This window comes from Pelobates fuscus, chromosome 13, assembly GCF_036172605.1.
Source record: "Pelobates fuscus isolate aPelFus1 chromosome 13, aPelFus1.pri, whole genome shotgun sequence".
In the NCBI taxonomy this organism is placed as follows: domain Eukaryota; kingdom Metazoa; phylum Chordata; class Amphibia; order Anura; family Pelobatidae; genus Pelobates; species Pelobates fuscus.
In genome coordinates this window covers 15,520,806-15,536,191 of record NC_086329.1, presented here as the reverse complement: position 1 = coordinate 15,536,191, position 15,386 = coordinate 15,520,806, and the positions used below count along the sequence as shown (strand labels likewise).

At 37.2% G+C, this 15,386-nt stretch overlaps 1 protein-coding gene across 1 annotated transcript in view; it reads right to left on the bottom strand.

Moving 5' to 3' along the window:
* Window positions 1-295: 295 nt before the first annotated feature.
* AKT1 (AKT serine/threonine kinase 1) overlaps window positions 296-15,386 on the bottom strand; it is a 98,211-nt gene continuing 83,120 nt past the window's right edge. The window contains exons 11-14 of the mRNA XM_063439531.1: window positions 8,323-8,537; window positions 6,684-6,771; window positions 5,053-5,155; window positions 296-1,828 (exon numbers count right to left, since the gene is read on the bottom strand). Of these exons, the coding sequence (XP_063295601.1) occupies window positions 1,749-1,828; window positions 5,053-5,155; window positions 6,684-6,771; window positions 8,323-8,537 (486 nt within the window). The 3' untranslated portion in view covers window positions 296-1,748. The remainder of the gene's footprint in view (window positions 1,829-5,052; window positions 5,156-6,683; window positions 6,772-8,322; window positions 8,538-15,386) is intronic.

The following is a 15,386-nucleotide window of genomic DNA, read 5'->3' as shown; positions in this document are numbered from 1 at the left end:
GTCATAGATTGTGCTCAGAGATTATATTTAAGTCTTAAAGCAACATCCCTGTCTACAGTTTTTTTTTATACAATGTTTAAATAACAAAAAAAATAAATATTTTTTTCTGGTTTTCCACCAAGAACTTGCAAGCATTTTTTTTTTTTTATCTCTACATTCTAAGATATTAAAATGGTCCATTGAAGAAGCCATTCGATTCTCTACAAATATCAGTGGAATATATGTACATTCCAATGTGCACCTGCTTGATACAGATATAACTATTCCAAAAGTGGGGTTATTAAAAAAAAAAAATACAAAAATAAAAAAAATCTACTGGGTCTTCCATCACAAAAACTAAACAAAAAACAAACAAGTGCATAAAATCTTTTCAGACAGAAATGCAGCTTTAACTTACAATACATTATTCTACCCCTTTTCAAAGTGTTTCTAGACACAATGCTGCAGTAAATTACAATTTAAACTTTGTAACATAAATTGAAAAACACATATCAATTATTTCATTTTGAATCTAATTTTTGAGCCTTTTTTTAAATGCATTTTTAAACATCTGGGTTCCAAAAAAAAAACACGAAAAAAACCCAGTATTAACTACAATTTATGCCGAACGCCCTACCAAAAAAAAAAAAAAAAAAGTAAAATAAAAGCATGATAAAAGTGCATACTACTATTCACTGAGAGATGGATGTAGTGTTGCGTTTTGATTTTATTTTTCCCATCAGATAGTGAAAACTGCCTATAGCTGAATTTATGTTTCACCACTGATAAACTTTATATGCAGATTCACGGATATTTATTTATTTGTTTACGGTTTTGTTGTTTTAGATTAAATGAGTGGTTTATTGGCTATTTTAATAGAATATGGACTTGCTTGAAAATATTGGGCTTTTTAGAATGTCATTTGAAATTAGGAATACTTAATTTAGAGGCAGTTTTGTAAGCAAACCCAAATTTCATCAAGCAGACTACAAGCATAAAGATTTGTAAATAACGTTTTCACTTTACTAAACCCGTCTAATCTGATATGTATTGTCTTTCTACAGCAAGATAAGAATTCTTGTTTGATTATTTACCTCACTGAGGCTATTAATGCTTTTATTTATTTTGTTGTTTTTTCCCATATAGTGACACGTCACTGTTATAAAAAGTGACTTAAGTACTCAAAACACGTTCATTATTGCACTACTATACCTTTTAATATTTCCTAACTACATCCAATTGCCCACAGTTTGAATATTTAAATCTATTAAATAAATAAACGTCGGTGATGATGCAGTGACCAGGGTGCTGAAAATCTTTACCTTTATTTTCATTAATGATTCGTTCGTTCTTCATTTGTTCGCTTGACAGCTTGTGAGCACATTCTCGAAACAGACTGAGTGTAGTCATCCATCCCAATGTATCAGCATGTATTAATGTATATAAGGAGCTACATACATGTAACAATTTTAAGGATGGTCTAGACTTTGTTTTTTTTTTGTTTTTGTTTTTCTTTGCAAACGTGAAATGTGAGAACTTGTTTTACATACAGACTTAAATTTTACAGACATTCTTTAACTCCTCCTTTCTGGTCATACAAACATAGTTTGTAATTCATAGGCTACAGAAGGTCCTGTACAAAGTCTGATGACATTAGTGCCCAAATATGAAGTCTGTGTTGCAATGGAAAAAGGAAAAAGAAAAAAAAAGTAAAAGAAAAAAAAAAAAAGAAAAAGGAAAAAAAAAGGAAAGGAAAGTTGTAGAGAGCACTAAGAATTCCCACTTGCAGAATATGAAAACTGGGGGAAATGCGGCCTCCTCTCATTGTCAACAAATTCCAGGTTATCATCTGCAAAAAAAAAAAAAGAAGAAAAAAAAAAGAAAATAAGAGATTAGTTCTAGTCTTTAGAATTTTTTTTAAAGTTTAAATGCATCGTATAGAATTTATAGATAATCTTAAAATAATGCAAAAACAATTGACTCCATGTTTGCTGTAATTTTGTTTAAATTATTTAATGAGTAAAACAATGGTAGCATTATTAGTAAATACAGCTATTGTTTTATAAGTAATGGAACATTGTCTCCATATTTCTCATCATTTTCTCTTCCTGATTAAAACCATGGCAGCGTGATGTTAGTTAAAGGGAGACTATAAGCACCCAGACCATTTCCGCTCATTGAAGTGGTCGGAGTACAGTGTCCCTGTCCCCTTAACCCTCTAATGTAAAACATGGCAATGTTAGAGAACTTGCTATGTTTACATTGCATGGTTAAAACTCCCTCTAGTGGCAGTCTCCCAGACAGCCACTAGAGGCACCTCTTCGATTCACATATAGTTTAATTCTGTGAAACGACGCCGGACATGCTCATTCTTTGTAGCTTTGTTCAGGGCCTTTAAAATCCCCAAGTCAATGCTTTCCTATAGCAATGGCCTTGCATGTGCATTAGGTACCCCTATCAGTGTGACATAGGAGAAGGCTGAGAGCTAGAATCAGGAAAGTGAGAAGAGGTGTTTTTTTTTTTTTACCTTTTCTTTTCTGGGGGGAGAGGGGGGTGGGGTAGAGGAACACTATAGTGTTTGAAACACCGTTTTGTGGTTCTAACACCATAGTGTTCCTTTAAAAATGAAAATGTTTGATCAGAAAAAAAGCTTGCCTCCATACTTACTGTAATTATTATTTTTTTAAATCAGGTTACCTCTCGTAATACATGAAATGTATCTATAAATAAGTAATATATCAATTACAATAACTATCAGAGTCAATTGACTTTTGCCTCATTTTAGTAACAAATCAAAATAATTGTATATCATTTTGTTATATTTTATGTCTGGCTGGGGCTTTAGAAATGCAGTTACCCATCGGGCATACTATCTCTAGATGTTTAGAGGAGTTGCATTCTTTAAATGTATTTTCCTTATGAAACCATAGATCAAGAAAAACCCACTAATGAGGTGGTCTAAGAGGTGTGATCTAGGTTATTAGGAGTTTATGGGATTGGTAGTTTTTCCCCCAGTAGTAGTTCCACTCTTCACATAGGATGATTGGAACTGCTCTATAAAATTATCAAATTATATGCACAGCCAGTTTCACAAGCTGGACGCTGTAATTTTGGAGAGCTGCCGATTGCAGCTTGGCTTTTTCTCCTGGGAGGAGAGCGAGCTCCAACCAAGCTGTACGTGTGGAGCACACACTCCACACACAAATCTTGGACAACATTATCACAGGCAGCCAAGCTGTTGATTCACATTTCTAGGGATGTGTAATGCTTAGAGTAACCAGTTAAAGGGACATGCTCATCTCAGTTTCAGACCAGTCCACTAATTACTAAAACAAGTCATGATTTTGCAGTAGCAGGAGATAGGAACCCAACACCAGAGCCTGCTCTGCATGAATCACACTGATCAGACCTGCCTCTCGTCTCTCCCTGTCAGAATGTTGCAAAGTGAAGAGATCTTCCAACTGCACATGTGTAAATCTGTCAGGCATGCCTAATGCACTTTTCCAGCATTCCTAGGGATAAAACACTGATTGGTTATATCAGTGTCCCCCCTGAAGTGGGTGTGGAAAGCATAAAAAGAAGAAGCAGGTAATCAAGAAAAAATGTTTACCCACTTTTTTCAGCCTGCACAGAGAGGCAATCTTCTCATTCAAAAGTAAAGCTTTTGAATTAGACCGTTGTCTCAAAATGATGCATGTATCTTAGCTAGAGATAGTTAGCCATGGCATGTGTGCAGTGCGCGCTTAGAGTACTGATAGCAAAGGCCATCAGCAGCCAGTTCTGTGATTGTTTGTAATGTCTTTTTTCTTTAATGTTGGTTCTACAGAGTGCCATCTAATGAGCGGTAGAGCCACCATCGGTACAGAGTACAGTTACTGTGCCATGTCTTCTTTCCCGGTTATTACAGCTTTCGATGAATAATTGTAATAGTTAAATTGTCTAATGTAGGTTTTAAATATTTAGAATTTATAAAACGTTTTTTCCTCCTTCTGACTGGGTGATCTGCAGCTAATATTCAGCATGTGTCCCCGTGTAGCATCTGGCCATGGTGGGATTACTACGGGGGAGGTATCTGAGCAAGTGTCTGGGAAGTTCAGATTTTGTTATTCAGTGTGGGCAGTCAACATCTGAAGACTCGGTTTATCCCACTGAAACTTAATGCAACTGCTGACATTCAGGCTTTGCGGTTTTATTTTATTTTTTTTGTTGTACAATGGCTTGAATTAAAGACTTGTGACTGAACCACTAGTAGACATCAGCTGTCCCGCTGAAGTGGCCAATTACGTAATCTTTTAGGGGGGGCAAGCACTGCCATTGGATTTGAATTAATTTACACCTACGTCTGTACAGGGATAGAATATAATATTTTAATGAAATCTGAAGAAAGTGGACTTGTTTGATTGCAGAGGAGATCTGAAAAAACAAGTATCTACTTGTATCTTATCATTTAACTTATTAAAATAACAGGTGCATATACACATACACTGACTATCTGTACACAGACATGCATGGTAGACAGCCACTGATGGCAGACTTAGTGCTGCAATGTAAACTAGGTGCAATAGGGACACTGTACCTAGACTACTTCAATAAGCTAAAGGCTCCCAAACCCCTTCATCTCAGTGAAGTGGTTTTGGTGCCTTGGCCCTGCGGTTTGGTAAACGCAACAAATGTTTTTATTGCAGGGTTAAACACAATGCATGTGGCTGTTTTCCTGAGGTATAATGGTTATACTTGTAGTTTAAACCATTAAGAAAACAAAACAAAACAGTTTAACACTAAATGGAGGGGTGGTGCCAACAGACTCTAGGCACTATAACCACTTCAATGAGACATGTCTCTTTAAATGTCTACAACTCCTCTGCCCTTGCTTTGAACTTGGTATGGCGCGCCAGTGCTTCTCAATAAAGGCCTTGAGGATTATAATCAATGATTTGGGGAGTATGCAACTGGGATTTTGATAAAACCAGTCCAGGACAAAAAAATGTCACTAGACTCTTGTTAATGGACAGAACCATTTACGCACTAGCAGTAATTCCTTGCATTTTGCGACAGTCTATATAAAATACATACCTTGGTCCGGTGGTGTTATCGTGATCATCTGTGCTGTGAATTCTTCATCAAAATACCTTGTATCCGTCTCTGATGTAACTTGTGGTTTAAAAGGGGGAACAAGCTGAAACAATACAACAGCGCCGTTAGGAAAACATCAGACACAATCTTCTAGAGGCCCATTTTTGTTTATACCCGAAGTCAAATTAAACCTTTTATACCAGAATTTAATCCTCGAGTTTCAAAATGTCACTTTTATTAATCCTGTGTGATTAAGGTATTATCTAACTTGGAACAGCTCATTAATCTTTATCAATCAGTAGTGAAATGTTCACACATTTCAATGGTTTTTATTTTCCCCAATAGGCAGGGGGAAAACCATTGCCCTTTGCAGAATTGTTGTAGGAAATTCACGAAGTGAGGGTGCATTAAAACAAAAGCGTTTAATGTATTTATTGCAATGTAGCGGTGTAGAGCCCTCCAGTCCTGTAAGGGTAATTAATGAAAGAAAATGCAGTTTTTTTTTGTTTGGTTTTTTACAGATTGTTTTACATAAAGCAAAGTGGGGACAACCTTGCTTTATGTATAACCTTTTCAAAGAGCATTGAATATACTGCAAGATGGCTTTTATCAGTGGGATAGAGGCCTGAATTTCATTCTTATGCATGTTCAAGATTACAAATTAGATATGGGGGCAACAGCAGTGATGGACTGGTGACAATTTCAGGCTGCCACGAGGTGCAACAAACAAGATAGGAGGGGTGGTGCCAATTCTATGTTAAAATAAACAGCAGTCAGACTCCTGGAAGCTTCAGAGAAGGTCTTCAGAACTGCAGCTCCAGGTCACCATGCTTATGAATAACATTCGTTGACAAAACTTGCCAATTCGGTGCCCAGGGTGTACCATACCAGAGGTGAATCTGCATAACTCAGGGACGGAGTCTGTATAATATACATATATATCTTTTTGTCCTCGTAACCCTTTTTTTGCACTTTGTATACATTGGTAGAGATATATTGTGTCTCTGAAGCCTTTTCATCTACTTTACTGCATAATGTTGGTTTAAGTTGTTAAATCTGCCTTTTGTTTTTTATTTTTTTCATTCGTGGACGAATCGTTAATTTATTATTTATTTTTTTAATATATGCAGTTTCCCCTGGGATCAATGTTTCCACTTTTTGTTCAGACAAAAAAAAAAAATTGGTGAAATTTATTATGAAACAAAACACAACAAAAAAAAACTCCTAATAAATACAATAACAATTTTTTTTTTTAGAACACTTTAATAAATATCTACCAATGTGTTTGTACCAAAATGTATATAAAAGTCAAACTATGGCTGCAGTGCCCCTTTAATTCCACAAACCTAGCACAATACGGACATGTAGATTATGGTTTTAATTATGTGCAACTCTCAGATATGTTTTGCTCATAATTGTGTTAAAGAATGAGGAACTAGCTGCAATCCTGATCGAATGGCACTCCCCTAGAGTACACTATGAAAGCCATACCGGCTGAACTTCACACGGACACCAACTGTTCATTGACAAATAAGATCATATGGCACTGCCAACCTTTTACTCAACATGGAGCAATAAATACAGTAACATTTTAGCATGACGCTCACGGAACAAAAAGGCTTTCACATTACCTTCTTCTCGTATACATCTTGCCATTCGATTCCAGCAAAGAATTTATGTTGCATGATCTCTTTTGCATCATCCGGTCCACCCCCTAATCTACGTACATAGAGAAACAGATATCGTACAAGGTTATAACCATTTTCACAGCTATTAACCTACAATTATTAAACCTAGTATTGTGTATTTGTTATAAAAAAAAAAAAAAATCAGAAGATGCACTGCCTAGGATAGAAAAATACCAGACTTTGTATTTATGGATCACAAAATGAATAAGGGGATATTGCTCCTATCAGATGGAATTTTGGAGATCAGATGGGCGTCACAGTTACTGAATAAACATTAAAAGATTATTGCTGCAATCTATGGCAATATGCTAAATTACATGCAATACGGACTATACAGTGCCTCAAAAGTGTGAACACCTCTCACTGTGTAAAGAATGGATATACATATCAAACCAAGTTGGGACAAAAAAGTGAACAGAAACAAGAGATCAGGAGGCTTCTGTTCAAATTAATTTACAATTCGGGGTTCAGCCAATTTACAGGGGGTGCCAAAAGTCAGGAATTACAAAAATACATTTAACAAAACAACTTAAGCTTAATGAAGCAGTTTTGGTGTATAGATCATGCCCCTGCAGTCTCACTCAATTCTCTGCCATTTAGATGTTGTGGCTGTGACTCACACTGCCTGCATAAAACCAAATGGTTTAATTTCACATCAGATCTTACAGCGCAGTGTGTTTACTTTAGAAGTTGGTATTCCCTGCTCTGGTAATTGAACTTTACTCATACAATGAAAGCTACTGCAGAACAGGAAAGGAAAAAAAAAATCTAAATTTAACACACTGTGTAATAATGGAAACTAAAAAGATTAGATATTTTTCAGGAAAATTTGTAGGGCGGTTTTTGAGGGCAGATTTGGCTAGGGTGCATACACATGCAATAAATATGATCGATCATGATGCTAAGAAGCTTTAATATTAATGCATTCACAGTGATAGCAATGTAGTGTAATGTAGGTAAAAATACACCAATTCCATAATGGTAATAATGATATTATATTAAATAGGATTCTCAGGATGTACGGAGACTGACACAGGATAAAGAATTATAAATAAAAACACGAGATTAGATTTTATAGAGAATTAAATGTAATTTACATTAACATACATTTTATTTCCAAATTAATTGCTTTAGCATATATGCATTTACCTATATCTCATCAAATTGGTAAAACGGGTGGCGTGTTTGCATTGCAGCCACCTGACCTATTTAAGGGGCTATATTGGTGGAGATCAAACTCATCTTCAGGTAAAAATGATTAACTTCCTAGACTTGCCAGATATATCAGGTCCAACAAAAACATTTACTCGTAGAGAGTTCCCGGATCCAATTAAGTTCAATAATTTTTCAAAAGGTTATTTTTTTCTCATTACTCTGCTCATCCACCAAATCAGAGAAGTACATATAACCCAGACAAAATAGTTTTAAAAAGTTCAATATTAAATTAGGGTCAACTATATTAATACAGCTATTGAGCAAATTTCTAATTTAATATTTTATTAGACTTCAGCAGATAACACAGCCAGTTAGGAGACATCTGATTGACGTTCCTCCTGTATTCTCGGTGTTTGAAGAGACTTACCTCTGTTTAGGGTCTTTCTTCAGCAAACCTGACAGCAAAGACTTTGCTTCTGGTAATAAAGTGCGTGGGAATCTAATCTCCTCCATAAGAATAAGTTCGAACAGTTTCTCGTGATCCTGATTGTAGAAGGGCAGTCGCCCACACATCATTTCATACATGACTACTCCCAAGCCCCACCAGTCCACCGCTCGGCCGTAGTCATTGTCTTCTAACACCTAAAAGACAAGTGCATCAAGTTCAAACTTTCATATAATCCTGACCCAAAGAGAAAAAACAAACAAAAAACAAAAACAGATTACTACTACATTTTCCAAGAAAAATAAAAATAATCCCTCAACTCCAACACTTTAAATCTATAAACCATCTATAGAATTTACAAACCTAGAAACATAGAATGTGACGGCAGATAAGAACCATTCGGCCCATCTAGTCTGCCCAATGTTCTAAATACTTTCATTAATCCCTGGCCTTATCTTATAGTTAGGATAGCCTTATGCCTATCCCACGCAATGCTTAAACTTCTTTACTGTGTTAACCTCTACCACTTCAGCTGGAAGGCTATTCCATGCATCCACTACCCTCGCAGTAAAGTAATACTTCCGGATATTATTTTTAAACCTTTGCCCCTCTAATTTAAGACTATGTCCTCTTGTTGTGGTAGTTTTTCTTCTTTTAACTATAGTCTCCTCCATTACTGTGTTGATTCCCTTTATGTATTTAAATGTTTCTATCATATCCCCCCTGTCTCGTCTTTCCTCCAAGCTATACATGTTAAGATCCTTTAACCGTTCCTGGTAAGTTTTATCCTGCAATCCATGAACCAGTTTAGTAGCCCTTCTCTGAACTCTCTCTAAAATATCAATATCCTTCTGGAGATACGGTCTCCAGTACTGCGTACAATACTCCAAGTGAGGTCTCACCAGTGTTCTGTACAATGGCATGAGCACTTCCCTCTTTCTACTGCTAATACCTCTCCCTATGCAACCAAGCAGTCTGCTAGCATTTCCTGCTGCTCTATTACATTGTCTGCCTACCTTTAAAGGATCACTATAGTGTCAGGAAAACAAAGCAGTTTTCCTGACACTATAGTGCCCTAAGGGGGCCCCCACCCTCAGGCTCCCCAACCCCTTCAGCAGCTTACCTTAATCCAGCACTGGGCTCCCTCGGCACTATTGACCTCTCCTCCCCTACCGACATCAGCTCCTGAGTGGAGCGGAATGCGCATGCGCTGCAAGTGCCACGCGCGCATTTAAACTGTCAATAGGAAAGCATTTCTCAATGCTTTCCTATGGACGTTCTGCACGCTGGATGCGAATGTCGCATCCAGCGTCGCAGAAGCTCCTCTAGCGGCCGTCAGGAAGACAGCCACTAGAGGTTGGATTAACCCTGCTATGTAAACATAGCAGTTTCTCTGAAACTGCTATGTTTACATGTGAAGGGTTAAAACCTGAGGGACATTGAGCTGAAGTGGTCTGGGTGACTATAGTGTCCCTTTAAGTCCTCAGAAATAATCACCCCTAAATCCCTTTCCTCAGATGTTGAGGTTAGGACTCTATCAAATATTCTGTACTCTGCCCTTGGGTTTTTACGTCCAAGATGCATTATCTTGCACTTATCCACATTAAATGTCAGTTGCCACAACTCTGACCATTTTTCTAGTTTACCTAAATCATTTGCCATATGGCTTATCCCTCCTGGAACATCAACCCTGTTACATATCTTAGTATCATCAGCAAAAATACATACCTTACCATCAAGACCTTCTGCAATATCACTAATAAAAATATTAAAGAGAATGGGTCCAAGTACAGATCCCTGAGGTACCCCACTGGTGACAAGCCCATGCTTTGAATATACTCCATTGACTACAACTCTCTGTTTACGGTCACTCAGCCACTGCCTTACCCATTTAACAATATTGGAATCCAAACTTAAAGATTGCAGTTTATTGATAAGCCTTCTATGTGCAACAGTGTCAAAAGCCTTACTGAAATCTAGGTAAGCAATGTCTACTGCACCACCGTGATCTATAATTTTAGTTACCCAATCAAAAAAATCAATAAGATTAGTTTGGCAGGATCTCCCTGAAGTAAACAAACCAAAAAAACTATGTGCAAAGCTTGACAGTACTATTTTGTGCATCTTAATAAAAGTTACTGTATTCTGGTCTGCATTAGTGCAGGTTTGTTCTGCAGTTTATTTAAAATACATTTAAATGGACTTAACAGCAGTGAGGTGTAAAGAAAGAAACACACATTGTTTTTAGTTAATAGTGCTATTATAGTAGACAGGTGCATTTGTATCAGACAAATAAAAAAAGAAGGGAAACAAAATGGTTTTCTGTTCATTTCATCCAAAAACCTATAATGACGAAACATTAATGAATGTCCAAGTGAACACATAAGCCACCCGCTGCTGTTCTGAGTGAATGAACGTCCCCCTTTAGGAGGTTGTTGTGACTGCAACCTTTTGGATTCATCCATTTCCATTGAGATCAATGGTGGTCAGAAATCCATTAAATAAACAAAAAAAGAAATTTAAATTGAATTTCGGATGAACAGAACAGATATTCAAACACATTTGAGAAACATACGGAACCTTTTTTCCCGTGCACATCTCTATTTGCTAGTTTGTGTCTTATTAAAGCTGCTGTATTACAAACTTACACAAGGTGGCGCCAAGCTAGTCCTCACAATAATTCATGAAAAATAAAAATAAAATAAAAAATCCCAAAGGAGATGCATTATTGTTACCAACAAAATGTTGTTATTTGAGAAAAAATACAGAGAAACCAATGAAAATGTACAATTATTGTTTACCCATAAACTAAATTACTGAAATGAAGACAGAGCGTTTAAGAGCCCACCGGGGAAGGAGAATTAAAGAAATGTTTGTTTTACTGTATTTGTGGTCAATATATATATCCATGCGGTTTTGAGAAACATCCCTAGAAGACATTCTATAGTAATATTATACCACTGCTTCTTCTACAGGTGTAAGAAAAGGCGTCTCAAATATTAATAAACAGGACCCACACATTGAGAGACTTCCTGCCTCTTTAAAGACCTGTACCACTCATTTAACATTGATAGTTACAAATGTTCGTCTCTTTAAAAATACAGAAGCTCCCTTTCTTTTCGATCAATAAATGAAATGTTTGATTCGGGCCCACCGATTTGAGGATTCTAAACCCTATGTAGTAATTCTACCCTTTCCTACAATAGGTAACCCTAGCTTAACCCCTTAAGGACACATGACATGTGTGACATGTCATGATTTCCTTTTATTCCAGAAGTTTGGTCCTTAAGGGGTTAAATTATATCCTGTATTTCTAAATGGACAGGTGCTCACACGGGGGCTCTGCACTTTCAGAGTCTTTGCATATTTTGTAAAAACCACAAAGGTTAAAGGCTTGCTCATGGCACATTGGCCCATTACAGAAGTGGATGGAAAGCTGTCCATCTAGGGTGCCACCATCTTCGGGTTTCTGTTTTCATCTCCTGATCCTTCATCTGCCGGGAGTCTACATCCCTGCTGTACTCTCCCACCGGAAATACAAATTAGAATTACTTTTCAATGACATCCCAACTAAATGAATATTTTTTTTTTCATAAAATAAAAAATCAAAACGAAATTCCTCTTTATGAAATACTGAAAAGTGACAGAGTGACTTTAAAATGATACTGTAACTGAAAATCCCTTTTTAGAAATCCATTTAAATCAATCGTGTAATTAGATTAGGATTTTCTTCAAAGCTTGGAAAAGTAAAACTGGAATTGCTAACCGAGGATCTGTCTGTGCGTCAGCGTGAAGGCAACCATTTTGGAATTGCATCTTAATTTAGTCATTTCTAAAATATTTTACCAGGAAAGATACATTTAGATTTCTCTCGTATGTCCTGGATAAACCACTATGCGTCAGTAACAGGTGATGTCATCAAGTGTCTGATTTGCCGCTTCTGAACATGCGCAGAGGGCCCGGTGGAAATATTTTGCTTCCAATTTAAAAACGTACAAAAAAAAAAAATATATATATATATATATATACTGAAATATTTAAAAATTGGTCGACACAAGGCACCGGCTACTTTAGACAAGGCTTTAACGCGCCTTCTCCTTTATATACGGGAGGGCAAATCTTGTAGTGTCAAGCAAGTGCCACATCCCTGTTCCAGATAAACGGGGTCTGATAACGTTAACAAGCTTCGCTTCCTACTTACCTCTCGTCTCGCTCTCCCTCTCCTGCTACTGTTCTCTGTTAATGTGAAGGCTTTATATATTGCATATGGCAGTTTATATCTTCCCACATGTTCATGTTGTACTGCCAATCTCTGCTGATAAGGGTTTGAAAGCACTGTGGTCCATTAATTCTATTACAAGATTGTTAATGGCTCCTAAATCCACATTACTGTATTAAACATGGCTAATGATCACCGTTCTGTTAGTTATTGTTCGTTTAGCTCATCAATATATCTCTTCCAAAGAATCCCTTGATAGAGTTAAATAAATAAATAAGCAAATCAGGATCTGGCTGAATTACAAGTAGGAATTAATGGGGGGGAGAAAAGAAGCAAGTCTTATTAAATAAGCCAAGCCTTCTCCTCCCCCTGTTTTGTTTAGTGCAAAGCGCCTTTAAAATGAACTTTAACAGGGTGGAGGGGTGGAGGGGAGTCATAAGTCCTGCTGTAAAAATCCAGAAGCCGGCAGGTATTAGATTACCCTACACAGGTCTATTTACAGCATCTCCTGCAAGTATGATTCACACGTAGCGACAGCTGGCTCTACAGCTGCCCCCATATATGTAGAAGACCAACACAGCTGCCTGCCTGCCAGGATTTTAGGAGCCAGCCTCATCCTTTATCAGAAAGACACAGTTCCTGCTCTGTAAAACAGATTATTTAACAACGCTGGCTTTGCATAAGCAATATAAAAAAAAAAAAAAAAAAAAAAAAATGAAATTAGAAATGGAACGCCGCCACTCTTAGAGAAACCTACTGCAGAAAGTCATGGCTGCACTAAGTAACACACACACACACACACCTGATTTTGGAAAGCAAACCAATTCAAAAGCACCAGCTCAGTGTGTAGAAATAAATACATGTTCCTGGGTTGTGCAGCAATCAAATGATCTTAAAGTGACATTAAACACCAAACTTGCTGAAGTGGTTCTGGTACATAGACCCTGTCCATTTTTTTTCGGTCAATGTAAAATACAGCCAGTTCTGAGAAACACCATTATTTCATTTTTTTCACCAAATTTTTTTTACAAATATATTCAAGTCTTCTCTATGGTCAGCACGGGATTGGCAGAGTGCCTTAGGTCCCCAATGCGTCTCTGTGTTAAGCATTGGATTAGACAGAGATCAGCCAATAGGATGATTGGACAGATAGTAGAGCAGCTGCAGCGAGGGGACGGTTGTGGCGCAGGACTACAGGTTATATCTTTTTTTTTTTTTTTGTTAATTAAAAGGACAGGCTGCATTTAATACAATAAAACAAACTAAGGATATACATAGATATATTTAAAGTGACGTGTGTTCCTTTAAATACAGATAAAGAAACATCTCACTGGCCTTATGTATGGAGCCTAATTAAATAACATACCGGCATACATAAAAGCAGATAATTCACAGTACAGAAGAACAAAACACTTGGGAAATGTTCAATATTTTGGGCTGTTTGACTGCTCTCAGTGCTGCAGGGGACTGTGGTAGTAGTTGTAATATTTAGAATTGCTGAACAAACATCATCTGAACACAGTGACTGTAGGTGCGCACATATAATGTACGTTTACCGATTGTCAGGTGAAGTTATGTGGCTAGCACACATTGGCTCGTGGCCAGCTTCTCCGTAGTCACATTTCGTCTGGGATTATTACCATAACTATGCAGTAGCACACTTAAACCATAAAACTGGGAAAGGAGATGCCAAAATTGGTCATGGAAGTGGCAAACTGGAAAACCATTATACCGTGTGCAACAAAATGTATAGCAAGGAAAATAAATAGATGGATCCAATAGCCAACACTACAATAGTAAACAAGAGCTAATCAATGTATTTAATTTATTCATGTGAATAAAACCAACATTTAACTTTTTTTTGGCTACTAAGATAGCCAAGACCAATGCTAACTCCTTACGAGCGAACACAAAACATAAAAAAAAATCTATAAAATACATTTACAGGAAAAAGTAAACCACGGGATACATTAGGAAAGCGTTTCATTATTATTTTATTATTTATATAGCGCCATCAGATTCCGTAGCGCTGTACAATGGGATGACAGCAGGTGTATGCCTAATGGTCAAATATATGACCCTTGTTTTACCGTTGGCGTTTGTGTGTTCGGTTTCAAGGACGCCCTGTATGTGGACCTTTAGTGGAAACGAACTCATAGACAAGTCCGAAAACGGTAACCAGAAATGGAACTTGTGGTTTACAGGTTTGGACAATTGCCTGCTGTCACTAGGTTTACCAGCATGTCACACATGTCATGTGTCCTTAAGGGGTTAATCTCAAGACATCTCACCATTTAGTGAATACACCCCTTCGTAAAACGCAAACACTCTGTTAATCTGGGCCACCCAAAATGCATTCCTGTATTTGTTAATAACCTTGCAATTTGCCTTGGATGTTAAATATTCCAGATTGGAATCATGGTAGGTCAGGTTTTGCGTTTTTGGGGTTGGGTAAGCTTTATTACGAGATGCTTGCCACCGCAGACGATCTTCTGCACCAAAGTCATATGCTAAAATCGGCTGACCATCAATCCACAAAGAACAGTACCCGACAGCTGTGCTACGGAATTTACAAGAGACAGCACAACAGCTGTACCCACTATAATCATGGATACATCAAAGCTGACAGACTCGCCGAACTGCAGCTCGCGCAACAGATTCCCGTCCAGGACAAAATAAAATAAAAACAAATCGACTAACAACTGCAACAACATGCTGGTAATGTGAATCAAACACTGGCAAAGTGTAACGTTTAAAGACGTGTGTGTTACAGTTCAGACATCTGTACTTGCCCTCACCTTCAGAAAAGACGATATTCTATATACGT